The 27,445-nt window shown below is 44.6% G+C and overlaps 2 protein-coding genes across 12 annotated transcripts in view; both read left to right on the top strand.

The window, feature by feature from the left end:
* CEP170B (centrosomal protein 170B) overlaps nucleotides 1-9,660 on the top strand; it is an 85,509-nt gene extending 75,849 nt beyond the window's left edge. For all 9 annotated transcript variants that reach the window (XM_083609886.1, XM_083609880.1, XM_083609887.1 and 6 more), the window contains 3 exons: nucleotides 1,097-1,190; nucleotides 2,449-2,500; nucleotides 3,617-9,660. In XM_083609886.1, coding sequence (XP_083466012.1) covers nucleotides 1,097-1,190; nucleotides 2,449-2,500; nucleotides 3,617-3,855 — 385 coding nt within the window. In that variant the 3' untranslated portion in view covers nucleotides 3,856-9,660. The remainder of the gene's footprint in view (nucleotides 1-1,096; nucleotides 1,191-2,448; nucleotides 2,501-3,616) is intronic.
* A 2,009-nt stretch (nucleotides 9,661-11,669) lies between these two features.
* PLD4 (phospholipase D family member 4) lies at nucleotides 11,670-26,664 on the top strand. 3 transcript variants are annotated; one of them, XM_083615556.1, is made up of 11 exons: nucleotides 11,670-11,982; nucleotides 12,466-12,552; nucleotides 15,148-15,335; nucleotides 17,933-18,116; nucleotides 18,793-18,913; nucleotides 19,765-19,892; nucleotides 21,477-21,677; nucleotides 21,859-21,998; nucleotides 22,938-23,103; nucleotides 25,255-25,351; nucleotides 26,049-26,664. In XM_083615556.1, exons 1-11 carry the CDS (start codon nucleotides 11,935-11,937, stop codon nucleotides 26,273-26,275), a joined length of 1,587 nt encoding a protein of 528 aa, XP_083471682.1. In that variant the 5' UTR covers nucleotides 11,670-11,934; the 3' UTR covers nucleotides 26,276-26,664. The 3 variants fall into 3 exon arrangements, with proteins under 3 accessions (XP_083471682.1, XP_083471681.1, XP_083471683.1); XM_083615555.1 differs by having other exon boundaries at nucleotides 12,466-12,555; XM_083615557.1 differs by having other exon boundaries at nucleotides 11,671-11,920; nucleotides 12,466-12,555.
* The last annotated feature ends 781 nt before the right edge of the window (nucleotides 26,665-27,445 follow it).

Genomic DNA, 27,445 nt, shown 5'->3' with positions numbered 1-27,445 from the left:
TTGACTGGGAAATGTGGACAATTCGAGAGCCGTGTGGTGGACTCGTAATCTGGTGAACCGGGTTCGCTTCCCTGTTCCTCCACATGCAGCTGCTGGGTGACCTTGGGCCAGTCACACTTCTCTGAAGTCTCTCAGCCCCACTCACCTCACAGAGTGTTTGTTGTGGGGGAGGAAGGGAAAGGAGGTTGTTAGCCCCTTTGAGACTCCTTAGGGTAGTGATAAAGCGGGATATCAAATCCAAACTCCTCCTCCTCCTCTTCTTATTCTTCTTCTTCTTCCTCGTGGAAATATTATGTGCACATTCTCCATGAGGCCTTCTGAATGTGCACTGTAGCAGGTTGTCATACATGTTAATCCCTCCCTCTCTTTATGATACAGTTTCTGTGGGCTCATTTAGAAGCCTAAATTGGAACTGCTGCCTCCCTCCCATTGCCCCTGACTTCAGAATGCAGGGGAGCTCAGAGAACGGTCTTTGATAGAATCATAGAATTATAGAATTGGAAGGGACCCCAAGAGTCATCTAGTCCAACCCCCTGCAATGCAGGATTCTCAATAGATCACACACGACAGATGGCCATCCAACCTCTGATAAAAACTTCCAAGGAAGGAGAGTCCACAACCTCCTGAGGGAGACCATTCCACTGGCGAACAGCTCTTAACCACCAGAAAGTTCTTCCTGATGTTTCATTCTTTCTCGTAACTCTCCTTTCTCGTAACTAAGGATGATCTTAATGCATCGACAGGCAGGTGTGGGAGGTAGAAATCTATATGCCAGGGGTGGGGGAATCTGTGGTTGTCCAGTTGTTGTTGGACTACAACTTCCATCACCCCCATCATCAGCTTGGGCCTGATGGGAATTTAATTAAATTTAATTTTTAATTTATTGAATGTGTAGACCATCCTTCACCCAAAGATCTCAGGGCGATTCACAGCATGCAAATACAAAAGAAGAAGATAAAATACATAATAAAAAAGAGAGAGAGTGGAGACCAAAAGCGCCACAGGTTCTCCACCCTAGTTTATTACTATATTGGAGACAATTATTCCTGAGCATGTTTCTTTTTTTGACAAAATATTGTCTTATGTTGTGTGTCAGAATTCTGTTCCAGAATACTGAGCGGACATGGGAGGAGATGGAGGCCAAGATTAACTCTGAAAATGAAGTGCCAATTCTAAAGACCTCAAACAAGGTGGGGAATGTTTGTCCTGAACTGTGTGCTTAGTTTTACAAGAAGTCTTTATCGATCTGCAACCCTTAGACTTAAATGCGCAAACCTACCTTCCTTCTTTTATTTATTGATGGCACAGTTGAGATGAATGCAGGGCACTAGAATGAGTGCAAGGGGGGGGCATGATAGAGGTGCATAAAATTATGCAAGAACTCAGGGACAACCAGCAAAACGAATCTGAATGTTGGAAAGTTCAGGACAGATAAGGTAAAGGTAAAGGGACCCCTGACCATTAGGTCCAGTCGTGACCGACTCTGGGGTTGCGGCGCTCATCTCGCTTTATTGGCTGAGGGAGCCGGCGTACAGCTTCCGGGTCATGTGCCAGCATGACTAAGCTGCTTCTGGCGAACCAGAGCAGCGCACGGAAACACCGTTTACCTTCCTGCCGGAGTGGTACCTACTTATCTACTTGAACTTTGAGGTGCTTTCGAGCTGCTAGGTTGGCAGGAGCTGGGACCGAGCAACGGGAGCTCACCCCGTAGCGGGGATTCGAACCGCTGACCTTCTGATCGGCAAGTCCTAGGCTCTGTGGTTTAACCCACAGCGCCACCCGCATCCCATCAGGACAGATAGAAGAAAGCAATTTCTTAATGGAGCACATTGTTAAACTATGGAAAGTGCTTCCACTAGATGTAGTAATAGCCACCAACTTGAGTGACTTCATAAGAGGATTATGCCTCTGATTATCAGTTACTGGAAATCACAACTGGAGAAAGTGCTGTCACTTTCAAGATCTTCCCCTAAGCATCTTTTCAGCCACTCTGAAAATATGATGTTGGACTAGGCAGCCTCTTCTTCTGTTACGTTCAATGAAATGTGCATCTCAAGCGGAAATCTCGAAACGTGGCTCATTACAGATTTTGGTTCTTAATTTTGTCTCCTTTTTTCACACTTCTTCTTTTTTTTTTTAAAGGGCACTGGTACATGGCTGCGCTTAAATGTCAGCAGCAATATTTGCACATTTGTAAGGTCAAAATATTGAGTTTTACTACTACTAGAGGGCGGGTGGGGTGAAGCTTTCAAAAACCAAACGTAACTTTAAAAACCTTTAAACAGAAAAAAATAGAGGCAATTTTAGAAACTTTGCCCCAGTTTATGTTTTAATATGGGGAGTTGAACAGATCTGGAGCTAAACAGAAATTGCTTTCACTGATAGAATAAACGCGTTCTCAGTCCCTTGAGCGTTTGAATTACTAAACATATCGTTCTTTATTACTAGGAAATCAGCTCTATTTTGAAGGAGCTCCGCAGAGTCCAGAAACAACTAGAAGGTTTGCCTTATTTTGACTTCCTTGTTTCTCTTTGATTTGCGTTAAATGCCATTTATTGTACTAAGAGCTGGGCTGGATCTACACTGACCTTTTTAAACATCATTAGAGGGATATTGCCTATGCCGTTCTAAAACGTCACAGGGCATACTGCAAAAATTACTTTCATTACCTTATTGTTATTCCTCTGTAACAGCAGTTCCCCTTACTGCCCGGTTAACTCTTTCTTAATGTTAGAAACCATGAGTGTAGGTCCACCCACAGATAAAAGGGAAAGAAGAACATATGTACGTTTCCGAGCACACTTCAAAGTGTTGGTGCTGACCTTTAAAGCCCTAAACGGCCTTGGTCCAGTATACCTGAAGGACCGTCTCCACCCCATCGTTCAACCAGGACACTGAGGTCCAGCTCCAAGGGCCTTCTGGCGGTTCCCTCACTGCGAGAATCAAAGTTACAGGGAACCAGGCAGCGGGGCCTTCTTGGTAGTGGCACCCTCCCTGTGGAACGCCCTCCCATCAGATGTCAATGAAATAAACAACTATCTGACTTTTAGAAGACATCTGAAGGCAGCCCTGTTTAGGGAAGTTTTTAATGTTTGATGTTTTATTGCTTTTTATTTATTATTATCATTAATATTTTGTTGGGAGCCGCCCAGAGAGGCTGGGGAAACCCAGCCAGATAGGCGTGGTATAAATAATAAATTATTATTATATTATTATAGCGCCCCCTGCTGCCCAATTCCCTGCATTCCAGGTTTTATATCACCTGGCATTGTTTTGGAAATGATGATGATGATGATATTTATACCCTTCCCTTCTGGTTGGGCCTCCCCAGCCACTCTGGGCGGCTCCCCACAGGATAATAATAATAATAATAATAATAATAATAATAATAATAATAAAGCGATAAAACAGATAATACTTAACAAACAAAATAAAATAGAAGCCATTCATCTGCTTGACTGCCAGCCATCAAGTGTGAAGTAACAGGGGGTTAGCATTGAGTGGAGAGAGAGAGAGAGAGAGAGAGAGAGAGAGAGAATGAATGAGAATGTGTAGCCCTGTAGCCCTATAAATCCATCTTAAGTCTCACTTGGCTTTCTCTCCCTCTTTTCTGCAGTTATAAATGCCATCATTGACCCAAGTGGAAACTTGGATGTGCTCGCCAATAACAAAATGTCTTCTGCTGCAACACAGTCTGTGGCTGCTAAAATCAGGACTGCTAACAACATTTCCGGGTCCATGTTGGAGGCGTTGTCTCCTGTCAAGAAGAGAAATTACGTGCAGAAATCAAACTTTGGCTCTGCTAGCCTGCAGGATGCTACGTTTGTTCCGGATGGGGAGAAATACGTGATCTAGCAAGAAAGTTTTCTATCGCTTTTCCTCTTGTATGTAATTTGCCGTGGTGTTAGTATTGTGTACGAGTGGTTGTGGGCAAGTCCGTGTGGAGCAGTTGTTTAGATTGCTAACACATTGCACAAAAGAAAAGAAAATGAAAAGGTACAATCTCTGCTGTGTGAGCATGAGTGGCAGGCTTATGTATATGCCTTTTGGAAGGGAAAAAAATGAATGGACTAGCACTGTGGAACAGCACATACTCGGCACAGAGGCAGACTCTGGTTTTGTTTTTTTTTAACAGAAAGCAAGCGATGCATAATTTCTCCAATGTGCCATAGCAAACAGGCTTTGCGTATTCTTCACTCTGTACTGCCGAAGCTCTGATATGTTACTGTATTTAGCCTGTTTATAGCTGTCTGTTTTAGTTGTATAGAGGCTCCGTTTTGAAAATGTACCTTTTGGGGGCACGGGCTGGCTGTTGCTCTATATTTAATTTTAAATACAAATCGTTAAATGGTTCACCCAAAACTGATTCCCCCCCCCCCTCACGCTTGTCAGCTGAGCAATGCACCGTGGAAGTCTTTTTTTTCCCTTTTCCTTTCAGAGATCCAAGAGCAGTTAACTTGCAAACATCTCCAAAAAGGAAACCAAGATGACATTGAATCATTCCGCTTCCAATCACACAGCTTTTATGATTCCACTGGGAATGAGTAATAAAGAGTACAGATGATGGAGAGGCAGTGATTAAGTTTGCATTTTTGATTCCCTTATTGTAATCAGTATAAGACGGGGGGGGGGGGAGAAATTCAGGTGCAGAGGAGGCGGCAAATTAGTCACAAGGTCAGGATTTTGTATAGTGAAGTTGCCAAATTTGTACTATTTCATGGCAGTTGTTTCATAACTAAGTTTTCGGGTGGTCAAAATGTGTTTTTAATGCAGTCCACAAAGTCTCCTGTTTACTGCATAGAATTCTGAAGGCGCTAAAGAATTGAGTATTCCATGTGTGAGCAATTAAGGTTTTGATCATAACTCACCATCCTGTGCTTCTAAATCTCATTGACATGCATAGGAATCCTGTCCTGAGCCTCGTTCCTCACCCTGCGAGGCATGCTAAATGGAGGCCTCCTTAATAGAGATGGAGGGGTGCAGATTGAGGATTGTCTTGTGTTGCCTCCAACTTCCTTGGGTGCTCTCATGCATCTCTGTTGAGCCAGCAAGACCCTGGGCTACTCTTTTGTGCTCTAGCAAATGGCCAGCTTGTCAGTCATTTGGCAGCGAGATCACCGATCGCAGGCACGGCACCTTCTGCAATTCCCCTGGTCTCCCCAAAATTCAGGCTGGCAATAATGAAAGTTGCCGCAAATCGTGGTGAGATTCCAACTTTTTACTGCCTTACGTTGATCGCATGAATGTGGATTTCGGGAGTCCGTCTTAGAAGCATCCCACCTGGGGTTTCCATAGGTGGGTTCAGAGTTCACCCTCGTGTTGTCTCTGTTACCTTATTTGCTCCTATTTTGTATGTTGTGTCAAGCATTCCTAGCAAGATGAACGGGGAATTTGAGCTGGCAAATCCGGGCAATCTGTAATGGTGAATGTATTGCTCTCGCTCTCTCCCTGCAACACGCACAAACAGCTGGAACCTCAGTTTACTTCAAGCCCTGTGGCCACGCTGTGACAGTTGAATCCAGATATGTGAGCCCTTCTGGCTAGTAAGAATTAAGTGAGTTAAGTGGCTGGCTTTTAAGTACAGTATTATTGAAATGATCTTATACTTCCACCAATACAATCTCAGATAAGGCCAAGGATAGTTTTGCAGCAATTCTGAGGTGTATGCTGATAAAAACACAATTTTTAAAATAATAATAATAATTTTAAAAATTCATTATTTCCCACTCCCACTTGCCAAATTAGTGCTTGCTGACTGGGAGGGGGCTGCACTTATGGAGATGCCAGTGAAATTTTTTTCTATTACAAAATTCCTCTTTTGCCTAAGTAGCTAAAAAAATAAAATAAGGAAGGAGCGTGTGTCTTTATTGTGAAAAAGGCAGTACTGAACTAGCTTGCCCTTTCCCAACCCAATGCTCTGCAGACATTTTGTGTTACAACTCCTGGGGGTTGATGGGTGTTGTAGGCTAAAACATCTGGAAGTCTGGGGAAGGCTAAGCTAGGTGGACTAATGATGCAAACCAGCACCATCTATGATTTCTGGTGGTAGAAAGATAATTCTTTTTAGAACTGACTTCTGTAGCCTCGGGTTCTCCCCCAGTTATGTATACTTAACCCCCATCTCTTATGGGACTTATGTGGGTAAGGAGAGAAGACAGGAAATCTAAGCAATTACAGTCAGAACATCTTGGGCATTTGCAAAGAGGTAATGCTCTTTATCCTAACGACTGTTTGCTAGGTTACTTTGTTGTGTTGCTTGGTTAACAAACAGGTTATCTGCATGGCCCTGGCAGTTGACAAGGAGAATTTCACTACTCCCCGGTCTGGTTGGGTTCCTGACAAGGTGCAAATGTGGAGTCAAATTCCCTTCATCACTTGCCAGAGTGATACAGAGGACTGTACATACAGACCTGCAATAGCTATTTATGAAGCAGTAGGTTTCATGTATTCATCCTAAGTCTGTGAAATTGTACGCAAAATGTCTTAACGCTGCCGGGGTAGATCTCGTGTCCATCTTTTTGAAAATGAATGAAACTGAATGATTTTCTGGGGGAGGGGCGCTGTTAGTCTGATGATCCCCAGTTGCTGTAGATGGGGGTTAGGAAAGGGGGTTGTGGTGGTTGTTGTTGTAGGTGGAAACCTACTGGTAATGTGGGCCTGGGGATAGTGGCTGTATTCAGTAGAGAAGAAGGCTAGTCTATTAAATGGAATTTGTTTAAAACAATGCTATAAGATGGCAGGAGGCAAAGTGGTCTGGCAAGAGAACAACATATGCAGCCTCCCTGTGTTTCTCTAACGGGTTGTGGAAGATCCATGATGTCTAACTGGTTTTAGTTTTATGGCATGTGTCTTTCTTAGATCAGTTGGTTGTGTAACTTAGAATGCTGTCATTGCTGTAGAGACATAGCAGTAAAGGTTTCCAAAGCTCTTTCTATTTACAGAAGGACCCAGCAAGTTACACATTCAGTTATTTAGGTCAAATCCACACCATACATTTAAAGGGCATGCTTTTCACCAAAGATTCCTGGGAATTGTAGTTTTACCCTTTCCAGAGGTACGGTTCCCATCAAACTGCAGTTCCCAGGGTTCTTTGGGAGAAGCCATGTGCTTTGAATATATGGTGTGGATCGGTGGTGTTTGCCAACTCAGCTTAGGGTGCATCCAGCCACGTTGAGGAGATGTCAACCGTTGATCTTGGCATGTGGTCAGCCGATTTGTTCCTGTCTGTGAAATCAATAAACCACATGGGAATGGTGGAGCACATCAAATTCACCTAAAGACCTACTTCAGACTGGGTTGTTCCACAAGAGACTGAGAAGAGGCTGTAACCTGGGCAATGCTTGTCTGTATCCACTTGGTTTTTTAGGCTGAGATATTTTTTTTTTTTTGCCTCCCCCTTGATCAAGTTATTCAGTAATATATTCCAGGACATTATTCCAGGACTTTGAAATAATGAGCAAACCCGGAGGAGGTGGCTGGATCACACCATCGTTTCACTTCCCCAGTTCTTCCCCATGATCAAACAGAGATGCAACACAACTCTTGTGTTTGCCAACACCAAGTCTAAATGTGATTCTCTCTTAATATAATGCTGTATTATTTTTTTTAACACAGGCTTAGTTTGAACAAGCTTAGAACACACTTAGGGAAGGAGGATAGTATCTGTCAACCTCTTGGATAGTCCCACATGGGTTGTAATGCTTTCATAGGGTCTACAGATGTAGACCCAAACTACACTGTAGTTTACCTTTTTAAAAAAAATAAAATCTGGGCAGTGGTCCTGTCATTCAGGTCTAAATGTGAGGTATTTTTTTGTGCACACATGCTAGGCAGATACTACATTTACTTGTGGATATTCCCTGTACTCTAGCATCTGGGTGGCAAAGGGTGATCCACTGTGTTTTCCTACTGCACATTGCATTATAGGTTAATCCAAACAGGGCCTGCAGTCTGGGCTGTATTAAATTGTCACATGTAGTAATGCCAAAGCGGAAACCTTATGACTCTAAACTCTGTCCAGCTTTGGGTCCCTCTGACATATACAAATCTCCAGTTTTATGCTGCATACTCTTTGTTAAGTCTTCGTCCTGATACTTCTTGAGTAGTCCAGATCCTATTTACTTTAGGGTTTCAACTTTTGTGCTTTCTTTCTTTCCTAGAGTGTCTTGGGGTTAATCCATTGGCTCAATGACCCCTTCCTGTTTTCACGTGTATTGTCATGCTCTGTTTTCTTCTTCTTCAAATGTTTATGCTAAACATCTATCTTTGGCTCGTAAGTTTTCAGAGAAATAAAAAGCCCATATCCCGTTGAAATTAAGTGGTGAGGTGGGTATCAGTTTGCCTCAGGATTCTTTCTGAAAACTGAGCTTGGTTCTATATGTTGGGGGGGGGAGTGAGTTTTATTTTGGGTATGTTGACATGTTACATTCTTGTTGTTCATAATGATGGAATGGATGTATATATCTGAGAGCGAGAGAGTGAGCGCACCTGGTTGCATTGAGCATATAATGTGCAGCCTGTCACTCTCATGCTGTTGATGACGACAAAGCTGAATTAAGTGGCAATTCGCAGGACCATTTTTAACCAGGTCAAAGTCTTTGCAAAAGTTCAAAACACTCTCTTCCAACAATTCGGCATGTGCCTAGATGATGAGCCCAAGATGTTTGAGATTCACTCACCCTGCAGGGTTCCACCTCCAGGATACATTCAGGAGCTTTGTTCACAGGTTCAGTGACCAAACATGTCCATTTGGGGGAGGTTGGAAGTGGAATTGGCTTGTGTTGATGAACCTGAGAAAACTTGACCTGCAAATCAGCTGGGGGGTGGGGAATCTTCACACATTACAGGCAAAATAAGGTTTGTCACGGGAGCGTGCACTGATTGTATTAGCATGGTACACCTATTCTCCTCTTTTCCTCTCGCACACTTTGTTATTTTGGGATGCACTTAACAGGTCTTAGGTGTACACCTAAAACCCATAATGTGTGAATGGCCCCCAACCTCATCCTTCAATGAGTTAAAGAAAACGTTTACAGATGACCTACTTTAAAAATAAAAATAAAAGTGTATGAGTGCAAAGATGCTACTGATATTGGTAAACTGATGCGAGGTCTTTCTCTTTTATTTTGAATCCAGCAAATGTATACATTGCAGCTGTAAAATGTACATTAACTACCTGTTCACTTTCTGATGTGCCCCTTGCTGAATTGTGCCTAACTATATGCTGTTGTTATGCTGCTGAAATCATTTTCTGCTGTTCAGAAACACACACAAACTGTTCATGGAGTCATTCATTCCATCTGCATGCGACACAAATGCAAGCTGGGCTGTACAGCAGAAATTCAACTTTGTATAATTCAAAACTGTTTCAGTGACTTGTCTTTTCTTTCGTTTCCACACCCTCTCTTGAAATACTCTGTATAATTTTAATCCGGAATACCCCCATCAATTCGTACATAGTGGGGCATTTCCCATCCTCCCTTATTTTTTCTTTTTTTTTTTTAAAAAATGGTAATTTATTTCATTTGGTTGATAGGCAACTTATCTGTATATTTTTGTTCCAAGGTGATGTTGTGGATGTCTTTAAAAACAAAATAAATTGTTATTTTATATAATTTTATCATAAATTTGCTATAATAAATCATTCTTTTTTGTTTTCCACGAGAGGTTTTCTTTCATCTCCAAAAATGTTTTCTCAAGTCCTTTTAAGACTTAATTTTAATAAATTGAAATACAGTGGTACCTCGGGTTAAGAACTTAATTTGTTCCAGAGGTCCGTTCTTAACCTGAAACTGTTCTTAACCTGAAGCACCACTTTAGCTAATGGGGCCTCCCGCTGCCGCCGCGCCGCCGCCGCATGATTTCTGTTCTCATCCTGAAGCAAAGTTCTTAACCCGAGGTAATATTTCTGGGTTAGCAGAGTCTGTAACCTGAAGCGTATGTAACCTGAAGCGTTTGTAACCCGAGGTACCACTGTAAACGTCAGGGAAAGGGTGAAAAAGGGAAAAAAATATATACACCTCAGTTTTGGGAGCACAGCCAACCTGGATCAAATGTAAATTTGGGGGAAGGCTTAGATGACTATGATGGCCTTATCCTTTGATACAAGAGTGGAGAACCTCAGGTTCAGGGAACAAGCACAGAACTCCAGGCCTCCCTATCTGGTCCCCAGGGCTTTCTCTAAGCTTTGCATCCTCTCCCCAAGCCGCCACACTCCTGACTGGCCCTGCTCCACAACCTTGAGGGCTTCCCAAGAGGAAGGTTGCAGAATTATGATGAAGTTGGGGGTGAAAAGCAATGGATGGGGGAGCGAAAAATCAGTTTGAAGAGAACAGAGCATGCTCAGTGTTCACATGTCGATGGGGCGGGGGGGGGGAGGCAATCTGAGGGTGAGGCGGAATGGAATGGAGTATTCTTGAAAGGGGGATGGATGGCTGGGACCCTGAACAGAAGAAGTATTCCACACTGCAACATTTTGTTGCAGGTCCTACTTGTTGAACTCTTCCCCCTGACTACTGATTTCCTTTCTAGCCTTCTATTGTGTCATTTCTATTCATCACCCTGCTGCCCGATTCCTTCCCCACTCCTTAAACTCCTACACTGGCTTCATGCTCTCTTCCAGATCGAGCACTGATTAGGGATCTTGCTGAAAACCAGCTTTTGCTAGACGGCATCAAACGTGGGCATTGCAAAGGGGTGCCTCAAGAGGCAAATTACGTCCTCCCCTGTTTGTGCAAAGTGCTATGACTTGCTTGTGGTGTTTATCGGCGGGACTCCCTGTGGCCTAAAAAGGCCGCCTGGAGGCCACCGAGGCCCTGGGGGGTGACCGGGGACCCCCTCTGCTACCACCCGCCACACCCCAGGGCCGCCAGGCCTGGCGGGGGAAGGGGAGGGGCCGCGTGTGGCGTTGCCTCCCCTCCCCGTGGCCCACACGCCCCCGCAGGCATGGGGGGCAGCCAGAGGGGCCCCCGTGCCACCACCCAGCACTCTGGGGCATCCGGGCCCGCCTAGGGAAAAGGATCCCCTTTCAAAAGGGGTGTCCTGAAATCTATTCCCCCCCCCACTATCCTTTGGGAACCCTGTTACGGGGGGGGGGGAGGCCAAAAGGCCCCAGGCTTACCTTTGGAGCGAGGAAGTCCAGCGACGTCCTTCCCGAAGAAGCTCTGGAGCCAAGTGAGGATTCCCAGGTAAGATCCTCCCTCTATTGTGTGGGCAGGTAATCCCTCCCCTACCTGGCCTGGTCTCCTTGGCAACGCTTCCCCCAGGTGGGATTGGACAACTGACTGAGGTAGGCGGAGACCTCCAGGTATCTCACCTGAGGGAAGGCAAAGCCAAGCCTATGCTGTTGGAGCCGCTGCAGATCTAGGGGCTGCACGCGTCCACGCAAAGGGCGCCCCCCGTTTTAAGCGGGGAGCGGTCATTCTCATCCCACAAAGTACTCTGGCAAGCAGGTTTTTGCAGCCTTTCAGAAACCCGCTCAAAATAATATACTGTATTTTAATATTTTGTTGGAAACCGCCCAGAGTGGCTGGGGAAGCCCAGCCAGATGGGCGGAGTATAAATAATAAATTATTATTATTATTACTATTATTGTAACCTGTTTGACCAGAGATTACAATAGTATATACACTTAAGGGGAGTGATGCCTGACATTTTTGGAGAGATTTAATGCGAAACTATTCACTTCTTGAGGCAGTGTGTGTAGCACAGATAGCCTTTACCAGACAGTCTCTATTATTCAAATCTAGCAGCTGTGAAATTCTGGTTTGAAAGGGGAAGTTCCGCTTGTGGCACTGTGGGGGAGGAAAAGCAACACGCACAGCTTGTGGCCAGTTCATTAAACCCCGCTCAAGCAGTAGCAGAGTGTTACTTGCTCCTCTGAAGGAGGTAGAAAGACTTCTAGCTGGAACGACCTAAGACGGTGAGCATTTTTGAATGATTGGGAGACAATTGGTCACTGATTACTTAAATGCACTAGTGAAGGTAAGAGATGGTTTGGGTTGGGATGCTCAGTAACAGAGGGCATGTCTTTGTGTGCAGAAAATCAGTCCCTAGTCTCTTAATGAAGGGGGTCTTAGATAGCAGGTCCTGGGAAAGACCCCCAGCATGAGACCTTGGAGAACTGTTGACAGCTGAGGTAGATCTGGTGGAGAACCTGTGGTGTGTTGAACCTTGCAGAGGTTGCTGGATTCCAGCTGCCATTGTCCCTGAACATTGGTCATATTGTCCTGGGACAATTCCCTGGGACATTCCCATTGTCCTTGAACATTGGTCATATTGTCTGTGGGCTGATGGGTGTTGGGGTCCAACAACACCTGGATGACCACAGATCCCCCATCCCTGGGCTAAATGGAGCAACTATCTGACTCTGCATAAGGCAATTTCATCTGTAGTAGACTTTCTGGGAGCACTGAAGCCATTCACTCTATTTCTTCCAGTTCCTTGCCATGCGTTTCTGTGTTATAGATCATGAAACACGCCCCAATGAACCCACTGAGGACAAACAGGCCCTTTTATTTGAAATTGCACCCAAGCGAGCAAACGTGCATTAATGTGGTAAGTACCAGAATAAAACCAAGTTGCACCTACTGGGCGGTGAATAAATGTCTCTCTGAATTAGCTTGACTAAGACAGAATCTTAGTCCTGTGGTAGAAGAATAGAACCCTCCGTGTCAAGTCTTTAGGAGGGTTGTACAGTACTTCAAAACTGGTTCCTTCACTCCAGTCATCAGCCAGCAGAGAAGGGTGGTCAGAGAGGGGTGGGAATAGGTTGGTGAATGTCCCCTCCAGTCTTTCAGTGTCAGGTTCCTCTTGGACTCTTGACCATCATTCAAGGACAATCCTGTTACTGAGTTGTCATAGAACAGGATGAAGCAACCTTCAGGCTACACAGTGAAGGGTGTCAAGCATGGGTCAGCAATAAAACACACGGAGTGATTGAAGTCAACGCTTTACTAGAAGAAACAAGGTTGCTCAGGAGTGCCCAGTCTAATGAGCACAGCAACTCTTCCTCATAAGTCTTGCCCCTATGAAGCAGTTATGGAGACTGAAGGTCCTCACCTTTCCATAGCTGCCTAAGCCGCCTCCTCTCCCGGGTCCTTCCCAAGCAATCTGAGACTCCGCCGGCACGTCTGCCTCTGTTCCTCCCTCTTCATACCTTTTCTGGTTCTGGGAGACCCAAGGGAAGGGGAGCTTGTCACAGCAGGAGGGGGACAACACCTTGGCTTCATCACTGGCCTGATTCATCTCTGCCTATTGACCTCCCTCCTCTCCTGCTTCTGATTCTGGACTTTGATCTGACACAGACTCTCCCTGCTCACTACGCCCCGTGACCTCTTCAGCTTCTGACGCCTCTTCCTCCAGCTCTTCTCCCTCTGCACACCCATCGTCCCACCACCAACCCCTGGGCTCTGAGTCTTCTTCCCTTGGGGGTTCCCCAGCTGGTGCCTCATTCCTCTGCATCCAGCCAGTACATGACAAAGGGGGTATATATTATCTGATGTCAGGAATTGATGTCTGAATAGTACAGCAAATGTTAGCCCAAACAGGGCCCATGATGAAATGTTGAAGAAATTAAGGATGTTTAACCTGGGGTCTAAATGTTGCCTCATGGAGATCAGTAATGGTTGATGACCTCCCCAAAAGAGATTACTTCTACTGCAACTACTGCTACTACTTAGAAGGGCTGTAGGTCAGTGGAGAAGGGCCATACCCCAGTGCTGGAGTCTGTGTCCGAAAGCTGCTGCCAGTCAGTGTAGACAATACTGACCAGTGGTATAAGGTAGCTTCCTATGTACTTCTACTATGGATAAAGCATTTAACATTTTTTAAAAGACAGTCCTTGCCCACAGGCTCCCAGTCTAGCTAGCATAATACAAAAGGGAAAGGAATGGAGGTGCAAGCAAATTTAGAGACCAAGCAGAATCATCTGATCTGGGTGGCAGGGCTGCCTCTGCCATTGGTCGCTGTGAAGTGGCCTGGCTGCCTCAGGTTGCCTATTCTGGTTGTTTAATGAAAGCCCAGCAAATTGTTAGTTATTTATTTTTTACTTCCCGGGAGAGGTGTTTGTGGAGTTTTCTGCCTCAGGTGCCAAAATAACCCACCTAACCTTGAGTACCATACACTTTGGTTTGCGGGGAGAGGGGGCACCGTTTGCTGGTCCTCCTCAGGCAGCAAAATGTTTTGCTTCCAGCCCAGCAGATGGGCTGCGCTGACATTTCCCTGTACTTTATTATAACCGCACTGTGATGAAAATATAAAGAGGAAGTCTCATCCACCTGCTATATGACACAGGCGGATGGTTAGCAGAGTTTCACTCTGTTTAATAAATGAAACTGGTTTTGAGCTTGAGAACTGAAATGAGACTTAAATCCATTCTCTCCCTCCCCAAATTGCAAATGTGGTAAAAGGATGGATTATGTGTGTACCAAAGGAATAGAATCAAAATCCTGAATTTGATATACTTAACTATATAAAACCTATGAAGGAACAGATTCACACTCTAACCTTCTTATGGGCTAATAGACATTGCCAAAAGGCTACTCAATCTCAGGAGCTGGTGTGGTTAAGAGCAGGAGTTACAAGATCCCTGATTTAAATCTCAGCAGTACCAGAATGTTATTGGGCTGTTCAAGGCAAGGCTCTTTTGTCCCTCCTCCATCTTTCATTTGTTGTTGTCGTTGTTTAGTCGTTTAGTCGTGTCCGACTCTTCGTGACCCCGTGGACCAGAGCACACCAGGCACTCCTGTCTTCCACTGCCTCCCACAGTTTAGTCAAACTCATGCTGGTAGCTTCGAGAACACTGTCCAACCATCTCGTCCTCTGTCGTCCCCTTCTCCTTGTGCCCTCCATCTTTCCCAACATCAGGGTCTTTTCCAGGGAGTCTTCTCTTCTCATGAGGTGGCCAAAGTATTGGAGCCTCAGCTTCACGATCTGTCCTTCCAGTGAGCACTCAAGGCTGATTTCCTTAAGAATGGATAGGTTTGATCCATGGGACTCTCAAGAGTCTCCTCCAGCATCATAATTCAAAAGCATCAATTCTTCGGCGATCAGCCTTCTTGATGGTCCAGCTCTCACTTCCATACATCACTACTGGCTCGGAGGAGTGCTGCCAGACAACATTTCATGCGCGTTCTTTCCATGTTCCAGGTGTTTGGACTGCTTGCAGCGGCTGGGCTTCTGTTTGTGATAAGAATTCATGTCATGAAACCCTCCACTGCAGTTTCTCCGGGAGAGGAAGACGGGGTTCTCAACACCCACAATAATGACGACCGAAACACAGAAAGAGACAGAGTGATTGAGATGGACAGCAGCCCTAGATGCAATGATTCATGCAAGTAAGACAAGCAAAGAGGGTTTTTTTTGGGGGGGGGGTGTGTGTTTCCAGTGCCTTTTTTGGTCCCAGCATAAGAAGTGCCCCTGCAGGATGAGGCCAGTGGCCTATTTAGTCCAGCATCCTGTTCTCACAGTGGCCAACCAGATACCTATGGAAAGCTCACAAAAAGGAACAGCACTCTCCCTATTTGCAGTTCCCACCCACTGGCAGTCAGAGCCACACTGCCTTTGAGCGTGGAATAATAATAATAATAATAATAATAATAATAATAATGATGATGATGATGATGATGATGATGATGGTGGTGTATTATTTATACCCCGCCCATCTGGCTGAGTTTCCCCAGCCACTCTGGGCGGCTTCCAATCGAGTGTTAAAAACAGTACAGCATTAAATATTAAAAACTTCCCTAAACAGGGCTGCCTTCAGATGTCTTTTAAAGATAAGATAGCTGCTTATTTCCTTCACCTCTGAAGGGAGGACGTTCCACAGGGCGGGTGCCACTACCAAGAAGGCCGTTGGTAGTAACCTGTAACCTCACTTCTCTCAATGAGGGAACTGCCAGAAGGCCCTTGGCGCTGGATCTCAGAGTCTGGGCTGAACGATGGGGGTGGAGACGCTCCTTCAGATATACTGGGCCAAGGCCGTTTAGGGCTTTAAAGGTCATCACCAAAACTTTGAATTGTGCTTGGAAACGTACTGGGAGCCAATGCAGATCTCTCAGGACCGGTGTTATGTGGTTCCGGCAACCACTCCCACACTTGCTGTGGCTAGTAGCCACCATCTTTCTCTTTTTAAAATGTAAGTGTTGTGAATGTGCCTGATACAGTATGTAATATTACTTTATTTTATTTTTTAAATTGTCGTGTTTATTTAGGTATTTGCATATTGACTTTCATAGAGCATCCCAAGACAAAAGAAAATACACAACCCTTCATTAAACACATTAAAGCAGTGTTAAAATCTTTGAAAACTAAGATACAACAGTGATCCAGGGCAAAAGCAGCATAATTCCACCCCACATAGGGTTGCCATATTTCAAAAAGTAAAAAACAGGACACCCCGAAAGTTGTTGATCTTTTTAAAAATAAAAACACCCCAAAAAATCCCATGATTTTTCGATTGACTTCCCTGAGATTCAGGACAAAGTGCCACCTTTTGGAAATTCTCTCTGCCTTTGAAATCCCAATAATGTCTAGGAAAATCGAGACGTATGGCAGTCCTACCTCACAGAAATGACCTGGGAACAGATATATGTCTTCAAAAGTCACTGGAGCATCCAAAAGTGTTGGGACTGTACAAGTTCAAGGCAGAAGTAAGTCCACAGAAAGGGGGCCACCACAGAGAAGGCCCTCTTCTCCTAGTCAATACAAATCAATACCAATTTATAATAGAGATACTGTCCTAAACACACACGGACACAAACTCACTCATTATAGGGAAAAGTGTATGTGATTGAATAAAGGAACTGAGCAAAATTACAACTGTCACCTATGTTGGAATGAATTTGTTTTACATACTCCTTCCTTCTCTAATTTGGATGTGATAGGTTAATTTTGGCATAATTGCAAAGCCTGGAACATAGGAAGCTACCATATACGGAGTCAGACCATTGCTTCATCTAGCTCAGTCTACACTGACAATGGAAGTGGCTCTCCAGGGTTTTAGATGAGAACATTCCTAGCCATACCTAGAGGTCCCAGGGGTTGAGTATGGAATCTTCTGTGTGCCAGCAGATCTTCTGCCACTGGGCCTCAGCCCTTGTCCTGTGTGTGAGCAGCCAGAAACTGTCTGACACAAGCGGAACAACACATTTCTTTCAATCTGAGGCAGCAGACAGCATGTCTGTTACTAAGCCAAAGGGCATCTTTTCTATATTATCCTGTTCATTTGTAAATTACCCTGGAATAAATGTTTACGAAGGGTGGTATGCAAATTCCTTCAGTCAAGGGTGGCCAAACCTTTTCAGCCTGAGGGATGTTTTGAGGGTTGGCCACCCCTCTGATGGCCGTGTGCCAAAGATGGCCGCCGCCAACCCATTGACGTGCACACCAACTCTTGCTATGCTTATGACACACAAAAATTGGCAGGCAGGCAGGCACACACATCCAGGCAGGCAGAAAGCCTGGAAACACACACACACACACACACACACACACACACACACACACACACAGAGAGAGAGCAGAGGAATTGTTTTGCTCCCTCCCTTGTTTTGCTCCCTCCCTGAGTGGCTGGAATGCATCACTGAACTCCTGAACTGGCTCTTTAGCACACATTTAGCACACCAAGCATGCACACGCTAGAAGGGTGATTCTATCTTCCACTACTGCTTTTTTTGTTTTAAGGCAGCTAAAAGTAAAATAAAAATCTGGCAAGGGGACTCGACATCTTGCCTTTTACACAAGCCATTTTGAAAACAATTTGGAAGACTGGTTGGTCTGATATTATTATGCAGATCTGGCTAATTCAGAAAAAATGTTACCAAGCTTTTCTCTCACCCTGAAGTCTACCCTGTGAATTGGAGACTTAGCTCAGGTTGTCTTGGCGGCAACTGTTTTGACTGCAAAGTATTCTGCTACCCCTTCCCTCTTGCAGTTTCCAGCTAGTGGAAAGCCTTCCTTGGGACATGCCTTATGGACCAAACAGCAGTGCTGCAAAGCCTTTATACCAAGCATGGATGGAGTTGTTAAATATAACCCAGGAAAGCATTCATGTGGCTTCTTATTATTGGAGCTTGACTGGAGAAGACCTTGGAGTAAATGACACATCGTCTAAGCAGGTGAGATAAGAAAGGGTTGTTTTTTAATAATACCGTATTTTTCGCCCCATAGGGCGCACCGGCCCATAGGGCGCACCTAGTTTTTTTGGGGGGGAAATAAAGGGGGGGGGAAATTATTTTCCCCCCCAGGCGCGGGGCTGGGACCCCCGACCCCAGCCCCCAGAACAGGCTGCTATCTGCAAGCCTAGGGAGCCCGACAGGAAGTCGCGCCGGTCTCCCCAGGCTTGCGGATATCTGCCCGAAGCCCCGGGCGCGCTACTCAGCGCACCCTGGGCTTTGGAATGCAGGCAGCTCTCCGCAAGCCTTGGGAGACTGGCGGGAACTCCCGCGGGCTCCCAAGGCTTGCGGATAGCTTCCTGAAGAGCGAGAGGGGTCGGTGCGCCCTCTCACTCTCCAGGCTTCAGTGAAAGCCTGCATTCGCCCCATAGAACGCACACACATTTCCCCTTCATTTTTGGAGGGGAAAAAGTGCGTCCTATAGGGCAAAAAATACGGTAATAATAATAAAATCAGCAGCTGTGTGTAGGCAGCATTTTAAAGGATGGGAAGACTTTACCACCATGTTGTTGACAAACCAACCAGTCTCGCACCCCCTGATCTGGGGGGATATTTCCCATGCAGAATTTGGCATGTGCCACCCCTCGTCCGATACAAGTAAGTGATTTGCCTTCTGTAGGGTGAAGATGTTCTCAAGAAATTCGAAAGCCTGCTTCTGAAGAATGTGTCTGTCTTTATTGCAACAAGTGTGCCATCTAAGGCTAAACATTCAACTGATCTTGAAGTCCTGGAGAAAAGAGGTAACTGTTTATTAAAATACTTCTATTCTGCCTTTTGGCAGAGCAGCCCCCCCCCAACAGCAAACAACATGAAAACAGTCATAAAATGCTTATGACCCCCCCCCCACTCCCACTGAAACAACATAAAATCCAGCAACTAAAAATCTTACACAAGAATTAATACACAAGTGTTAAACTGCAGGGCCTCTTAAAACTGCCATATCTTTGTTGCACACCAAAAGGTGAGCAAAGAGGGAACTAAATGAAGCCTCCTAGTCATGATGACTCTGAATGCTAGTTGCTGTTTTGTTATTATATTTCATAGAATCGTGGAAACATATAATTGTGGAGTTGGAAGGGACCACGAGGGTTATCTAGTTCAACACTCTACAGGAATCTCAACTAGATCATACATGGCAGATGGCCATCCAACATCTGCTTAAAAACCTCCAAGGAAGGAGAGACTCCCCGCAAGGGGGTCCATTCCTCTGTCCAACCGCTCTTACTATCAGATAGTTCTTCGTGATGTTTAGTCAGAATCTCTCTTGAATCTGGAGCAGGAGAAAACAAGCTTGCTCCATCCTCCATGTGGCTGCCCTTGAGATATTTGAAGATCACCATCATAGCTCCTCTCAGTGTCTTCTTCTCCAGGCTAAACATACCCAACGCCGTCAACTGTTCCTCATAAGGCTTGGTTTCCAGATCCTTCTGAGATCAACAGTCTTACTACGTGCCTCAGGCCCACAACTCTGTGGGGGTATTTAGTGAATTTGTATAAGGGCTTCCAGTGAAGTAAATGTGTGTTACGGCTTGAGAGCATCTCAAGAAACAGTTCTTTGATCTCTTAAAAAACAACAACATTTTTTCCATAGGAGCCCACATAAAAAGGATTAATTTTGGACAGCTCACCCAAGGTGTTATGCACACCAAATTCTGGATTGTAGACATGAAATACGTATTTCTTGGTAGTGCCAACATAGACTGGAGAGCCCTGACTCAGGTGAGAGATTTAAGGCTATTAAGCTGAAGCGGCACAGGGGTGGGAGTGGGGAGACTGAGTTCACAATACTTAACAAGAAGACAAAATTTGCGCGGAAACATCCTGAGAACCAGTTCTGTTAAGACAGGTGATTTTATTTGGGGAGAACATAAAAACTTATTACCTGGCCAAGCTCAGTTATCTTCCTTCCTTCCAGCTGTCGGAACATTTCGTTAGTCTTATACTATCTATCTAAAGATGCAAACGAGCTTGTCCTACATTTCTGTTTCTAACCATAGCCACTCAAGTTGTTACGCTACGTCAGTGGTTTTCAGATTTTTCTGCCTTGAGGGGGACTCTTTCCACGTTGCCTGCCAAGGCACTGCTCCAGCTTGGCTGTGTGTTGAACAGGATTCTGGGTACACACTCCATTCACACATGGTATTGCTATGGTTCTTGGGCCACTGTCATCCTGTGCCAACTAAGGGCCAAACTTGACATGACGTGGTAGATGTGCAAATTGAATTTTTAAAGCGCTACTAGTTGCAGGGCAGTTTGGATTGGGAGTATGGCATTGGGGGGAAACTGCCTAATTCCTTCCCCTGCACTATTTCCCCAAAGCCCCCCACCCAGCTGTTATTTCCCCATACCGTATGGTTAACTCTCCTTTCCCAAATGCTCTGGTCCACCCAGATCTCCAATGTCACACCCACTTGGGACCTCAGATTGCACCTTTGCAGCAGAGGCGTCTGGTGCAGTTGCACCGGGCGCTGCCCTGCAGACGGGCGCCAAAACAATGCTGTAGAAGAGTACAAGAGATGGGGTGGTGGGTGGGCACTGAATTATAGTGTCAAACAGGGCACTGCTGAAATCTGAGAGACACTCAACATCTCTCTATGGTTGCATGTTATGGAGAAAGATCAGTTCTAGTGGGCAGGTTTATCCTTCAGGAAAGCTAGTCCATTGTTACTGCTCTTTCCGTGAAGATGGAGTGATTAGGTAAAGAGCGAGCGAGCGCAGGGGTTCTTTAATAGTTTTATAGAAGAGGTAATTTAAACAGGCCTAGCTTCTCATGCAACTATTAAGTGTACAAGAGTGCTCTTCTGTATCTGGGGTTACTCTACTTGGGTGACCCCTGACAAGTTCCTGAGAACTCAAGAGTTCTAATATTTCACACACATTATCATAGGAAGCTGCCTTGTGGTCAGGCTGGTTGCCCATGTAGCCTAGTATTGCCTACTCAGACTGGCAGCAGCTCTCCAGGTTATGATCCCCAGAATCCAGGTTGTGCTATGTGACTGCAGAGGTGTTGAACTGCTGAGCTCTGCAGCACTTGTAAAAGGGCATTTCTGCTTTCTGTATTTTGCTCTATGATTTCATTCAAACTTATGCCCTTGCTAGATATACAACCACACTTGCGAAACCAAGCAGGCTTACCTGGTCTGGTGCCTCCCACCTGGGTCAGGGTGGCTATCGTCCTGCCCCCAGCCTGGGAGAACAAAGGCCAAGGGAAAGAGGCCAACCCCTTCGGCCAAACCTCACTTTGTTTCTTCCTCTTCCAGGTTTGGTTTGGAATATTGGTCTCCAGTTTCTCTCTTTCTGCAGGTGAAAGAAGTGGGGGTTTTGATCAGCAACTGCAGCTGCTTAGCTAAGGATCTCTGGAAAACCTTCAAAACCTACTGGGATCTTGGGGAAGCAAACGCCACCATCCCATCTCCATGGCCGAGCAATTATTCTACCAATATCAACAGCTACAGTCCTTTGGAAGTGCAGTTAAATGGAACAAGCACTGAAGCTTATTTTTCTGTAAGCAGACAGTTCCTAAGCATGTTTTCCTCAGATTAACCCCACTGAATTCAGTGGGATTTACTCTCTAGTAAGTGTGCATAGGCTTACAATGAAACCTTCTGTAGGAAATGTTTATTCTCATTGAAAAAACATGGGGATCAATAGATGATGTAGTAATTAAACTTCTCCTTTGCTCTAGGCTTCTCCTGCTTCCTTTTGTCCGGGGGGTCGCACCTTTGATCTCATGGCAGTTCTCGATGTTATCTACGATGCAGAAAAATTTGTCTATGTCTCCATGATGGATTACTTCCCTACAAGCCGCTTCAGACACCCGCCAAGGTATGAAGTGAAACCTGAATATATGTGCACCCTTTTATATTCTTAGCTAAATGTTAATTAGTTGTATAGGGACGCGGGTGGCGCTGTGGGTTAAACCACAGAGCCTAGGACTGGCTGATCAGAAGGTTGGCGGTTTGAATCCCCGCGACTGGTTGAGCGTCCATTGCTCGGTCCCTGCTCCTGCCAACCTAGCAGTTCGAAAGCACATCAAAGTGCAAGTAGATAAATAGGTACCGCTCCAGCGGGAAGGTAAATGGCGTTTCCGTGCGCTGCTCTGGTTCGCCAGAAGCGGCTTAGTCATGCTGGCCACATGACCCGGAAGCTGTACGCCGGCTCCCTCGGCCAATAAAGCGAGATGAGCACCGCAACCCCAGAGTCGGTCACGACTGGACTGGTCAGGGGTCCCTTTACCTTTACCTTTAATTAGTTGTATGACTGCTCCCTGCACCATCAGCTCTAAATTACACAGGTTTTGGGGTGTCGCACTGTAAAAGCAATGCAGGTCAGCCTGGGCTTCATGGGACAATAATGTAGTGAAAGACAGCTAGCTAGCACCAGAAGCTGTTACTTCTCTGCTTTAGTAGGAAGCCCAAAACCAAATAGTTCTACTGTCTATAAAGTTCCCCATTGATCGTTTTACAAGCGTTTGTGGCTGCTGTTCACTTGGACTGGTGAAGTGTAAGGCAGGAAGCCAACAGTAGGTGGAGCCAGAGCCAATGCTAGGCAGAGCCAATGAATTATAGTTTCCTTCCCATCCTCCTCCCAAGTTCTACAAGGGCAACTGAGATGGAGGAGGAGGAAGCTGACAGCTAGTACCACCCTCTGGCTTGGTTGTAAGTAAGAAGGCAGGTAGGTGAGGGGCTGAAACTGAGGTTAATGGGGCAGTACCCATTTGCCCTTATGGTCCAACCTTCACTAATTACAATGTTGCTTTTGTAGATACTGGCCACCCATCGACAATGCTCTGAGAAGTGTGGCGTTACACCAAAATATACACATACGGCTTTTAATCAACTGCTGGGTCCATACTGATTCTTCCATGTTTCGTTTCTTGGAGTCACTGAGTGTCCTTAGTGATCAACATGCCAACATCACAATCGAAGTGGTAAAAGAAGCATGCTTTTGGGCCATGGGCTCCTTACAGATGCACATGTGTCATGTTCCTGGTATTGACAGTGACTTATGTAGCTTGTACACCAAGTTTTAAGGGTCTTTTCTGGGTCATATATCATAGTGTCAAATGTGAACATGACAATCCTCAGACTGTTGCTTTTTCTGCACCTGTAATGCCAACTTTTAAAAATTTACACTGGCTAGAACTGGACTGCAGTTTTAAAATGCTTTTCTTCTGTTTCCTATCCATATAGGATCTCTTCCCATAGGAATAGTGGAAGTGATGCTCAAATGCACTTTTGTCTTGTGTGTGCTGCTAATGCCATAAGAAGGAAAGAGGAAGTGTTACATTGCTGGATGGGGGAAAATCTCAGGATGAATTGGGCTGAAAAGTTATTTCTCCCTACTGTAAAAACTGTAAGCTTAGGTATTAGCAATGATGTTGGGCAAATGCCAACAATCCAATTACCAATAAATTTTAAAATGTAAACAAACTTATAGATTGCTAAACCTAAAGTGTGTCCCCCCCCCAGCAGGAAATAAACCACAATTTAATAAACAAAAATTTCTTCTCACAGTTAAGAAGAAAAAATAAATTTTGGTTAAAATTAGTAATACGGATCGTTTTCCATTCCTCCTCATGTAGCAGAGCCAAAATGGTTTAAAAAAAAAAAAGAGCTTAAAGCACATTGGTACTGTAGTACATCCAGGTTAAAAAGCTGTGTTGATATGGGTTTTCACTGTGTTGATATAAATGGCAATTTTACCACATGATGTGCACTAAAATCATTCTTGCTCTTTGACAGGATGATACAGATAGTGACTACAGACAGTGTCTCTGCACATATATTTTAGCCTAACATTCTTTTTTGTAAACCACATTGAAGTTTTTTTTTCTACAAGCAAGTGGTATATCAATTTTATGAAATAAATACATCCTCTTTCATTAGCCATGCCGCCATGGGAGTTGCAGTGGAGGGCCCCACGTTGCCTACCTCTGCTTGACACTACAAATGACCAATTCAGTCACGGCCACCTGATCTGTGGTAAAAAAAACCTCTTTACCATTTGACAGGACAACCGTCTTGGTTTGGCCATGTTATGTACTGAAGTTCTCACCCTGGGCCAGCAGGGGGATACTGTAGATAGTTATGCAAATGAAGGATCGAAAGTGAGGTTCAGTGATTGGATAGTTGTATGCAAATGAAGGATCGAAAGTGACGTTCAGCGATTGGATAGTTTTAGAAAGTTGCTACAGTTACGTTGTTCTGGAGCTCTATATAAGCAGGCTGACTGAGCTCTGCAGTTCAGTTCTGTTCTGGCCTCAGAATAAAGAAGAGCTGTTTGAAGAATCGCTGTGTCATCTGATATGTTTGCCCACAACTTAACAGGCCACTGACAGAATCAGAGAGTGGCAGAAGGTCTTGCTGGCCATCCATTTAGTCTCTCCTTGAAGATATCCAGTGACCAGTGCTTTTTTTTCCCTTGAAAAAGAGGTGCAGGTACTTACCATGAAGTTATTACAGTTAAGTGCCACACTTTTTAACAACAGCAAAATAGATGCTAGTACTGCGTACCTTTGAGTACGCCCTGGGGAAAAAGCACCGTCAGTGATGAAGAGCCTACGTCCTCTCTAGGGAACCACTGGTTCCATTGCCAAACCAGGATTCTCCTAAAGTTCAACCAAAATCTATCCTCCGGTAGCTCAAGCCCATTAGATGAAGTCCTGCCATCTGCGATAGCAGAGAACAAGTATTTGCCCTCTTTTATGAGACAACTCTTTTTATGTTTGAAGAGTGCTTCTTCAGGCTGAATACAACAAAGTCTTCCAAGCTTTCCTCAAAGGTCTTCTTTCCCATAGAGCTGACCATCTTTGTCGCCCTCCTCATCTGTGCCAATTGAGATGATGTGCACCCAAAAGGCACTATTAAATGCAAAGCTCTCTTATAATTTTTAGCAGTGGGTTTTTCCTTTTTCTTTTACTGGCGAATGGAAGTGGAAAGTCTACTCTAGCTTAGCCAAAAGCTATTCCTATTTTATTTCCATTACTTGGGAAAGGCAGGCAATTGTTGGAAACTCATAAAGTCATCTGTGTTTAATTCCCACTCATTGTAGACATGTTTTTATATTTACATCTTACCAGAAAATCTTCACTGTTCCAGTTGGAAATCACACAAACATCCCCTTTGCAAGGCTGAATCACAGCAAATATATGGTGACTGACAAGGCAGTCTATATTGGTAAGTGTTGTGGCCTGGTAGAGATTGTGGTCTGCGTAGAAGTCAGCTATACAGCTACAAATATAACATTTTAAGCGCATTATACAAATGCAGTGCTTTTTTCTAAAAAAATGTTTAGGGGTACTCTCATTTTCCTACTCATATTGAAATACCGCCCCTCAAATAGGCCAAACGTAGACTCACAAAATGTTTAGGGGTATGTGTCCTCCTGCGTCCCCCCAGAAAAAAGCATGTACAAATGTGGCACTAGATGGCGATGGTGAACTTATGGCAAATTCAATATATTTTTCAGAAAGTTTTTTTTAAAAAAAGCATTTTTAAATATGTGTCTAGATTCCACCCTAGAGCACATTACAATAATCAAGTCTTGAGGTTACAGGGCATGAATCACCACGTCCAAGAATAGCCATAAGCTGGTAAAAAGCACTCCTAGTAATTCGCATTAGTTTTGAGGGTCCTTATGGGTTTTTCTTGACACTAGATCCTGCCTGTTTCAATCTCTTTCCTCTCCCTCTTCCTTCAACTCTGCAGCTTTTGCTTCAAGTGAATATTCTAGCAATAGTGCTTTCAATTGTTTGAAACCAGAAGTCTTATACATTTGCTGTAACGGGGAAATTTGAGCTTTTTTGGGGTGGGGGGTGACTAGATAAATTAAAATTGCACCCTTATATACACTCTGCATTTTATATATCCCTAGGAACTTCTAACTGGTCAGAAGAGTACTTCAGCATCACGGCAGGTGTGGGACTGGTTGCCAAGCAGTCTTCAGCAGACGCCACAAAGAGAAACCCTACAATACAGGAGCAACTGAGGGCTCTCTTTGAACGAGACTGGAATTCCAAATATGCGGTAAAAATGGAAGACCTGCCAGGGCAGAAAGACTGTGCTTGGGAAGATGGATTTAAAAGTTCTTTTAAAAGCTAAATTATTTTTATTTTTTATAACTAATGGAAATTCAGTTATGAGCTTTCTGCGTGTGAAATTTAGGATTGTTGTGGATTTGCCAGATGATGAACGTTTTAGTTCAGGATGTATCAAACCTTGATCACGGAGTAGTCCCGTTCACAAATTTAATTTTTATGGAATCTGTTATGTACTGAAGTTCTCACCCTGGGCCAGCAGGGGGATACTGTAGATAGTTTTCACTCAGGTCCACATATGCAAATAGGGGATTGAAAGTGACATTCAATGATTGGATAGTTACAGAAAGTGGTTACAGTTGCGTTGTAGTGGAGCTCTATATAAGCAGGCTGGCTGAACCCTTCAGCTCAGTTCTGCTCTGGCCTGTGAATAAACAAGAGCTGTTTGAAGAATCGCTGTGTCTTCTGATATGTTCACCCACAACTTAACAGAATCGTATAGCTGGAAGGGAACTTGGATGCCATTTAATCCAATACACTGCTCAGTGCAGGATCTACAATGCAGGATGCAACCGCAGTGTCCCTGGAAGGTGACCATTAAGCATCTACTTAAATGCACTCAGTGAATGTTAGCCCATTGCCTCCCAAGAAAGTCTGTTCCTAACAGTAAGAGCTATTTGACATGGAAGTTTTGCCTAATGTTTAGCTGAAACATGCTTCCCTGCAATTTCTGTTTACTGGTTATACAGTGGTACCTCTGGTTACGAACTTAATTTGTTCCGGAGGTCCATTCTTAAGCTGAAACCATTCTTATCCTGAGGTGCACTTTCACTAATGGGGCCTCCCGCTGCACACACGCCTCTGGGGCACGATTTCCATTCATATCCTGGGGCAAAGTTCACAACCTCTGGGTTAGCAGAGCTCGTAACCTGAAGCGTTCATAACCTGAAGCGTTCGTAACCAGAGGTACCACTGTAGTCATGTTGTATAAAGCAACAGAGAACCTGTTTGTTCCATCTTCTGCACAGCAGTCCTTCAGCTATTTGAAGACCACTATAATGACTCCTCTTAAATCTTATCCTCTCCAGGCTACGCGTATCTGCAGCTTTGATCCAAAATTGTGGAAGATGTATTATAGGTTAGATGTATATAGGTTAGAAGATGTATTATAAGAGGGTACATGAGAATTGGCCATCACTTGTCGACACTTGATCCTTATCCTTATTAATACCTT

Source organism: Podarcis filfolensis (genome assembly GCF_964270895.1).
Source record: "Podarcis filfolensis genome assembly, chromosome: 1".
NCBI lineage: Eukaryota > Metazoa > Chordata > Lepidosauria > Squamata > Lacertidae > Podarcis > Podarcis filfolensis.
Note: the sequence above shows the minus strand (reverse complement) of the source record. Positions and strands in the feature narration are given on the sequence as shown.

Bases quoted from the DNA above. Each gene is read 5' to 3' on its own strand.
- PLD4 (XM_083615555.1), top strand. From the start codon at position 11,935: ATGATTGGGAGACAATTGGTCACTGATTACTTAAATGCACTAGTGAAG. The intron at 18,914-19,764 runs GTAACTGTTTAT...TTTTTTCCATAG, and splicing joins TGAAGTCCTGGAGAAAAGAG to GAGCCCACATAAAAAGGATT. The intron at 21,999-22,937 runs GTATGAAGTGAA...TTGCTTTTGTAG, and splicing joins CGCTTCAGACACCCGCCAAG to ATACTGGCCACCCATCGACA.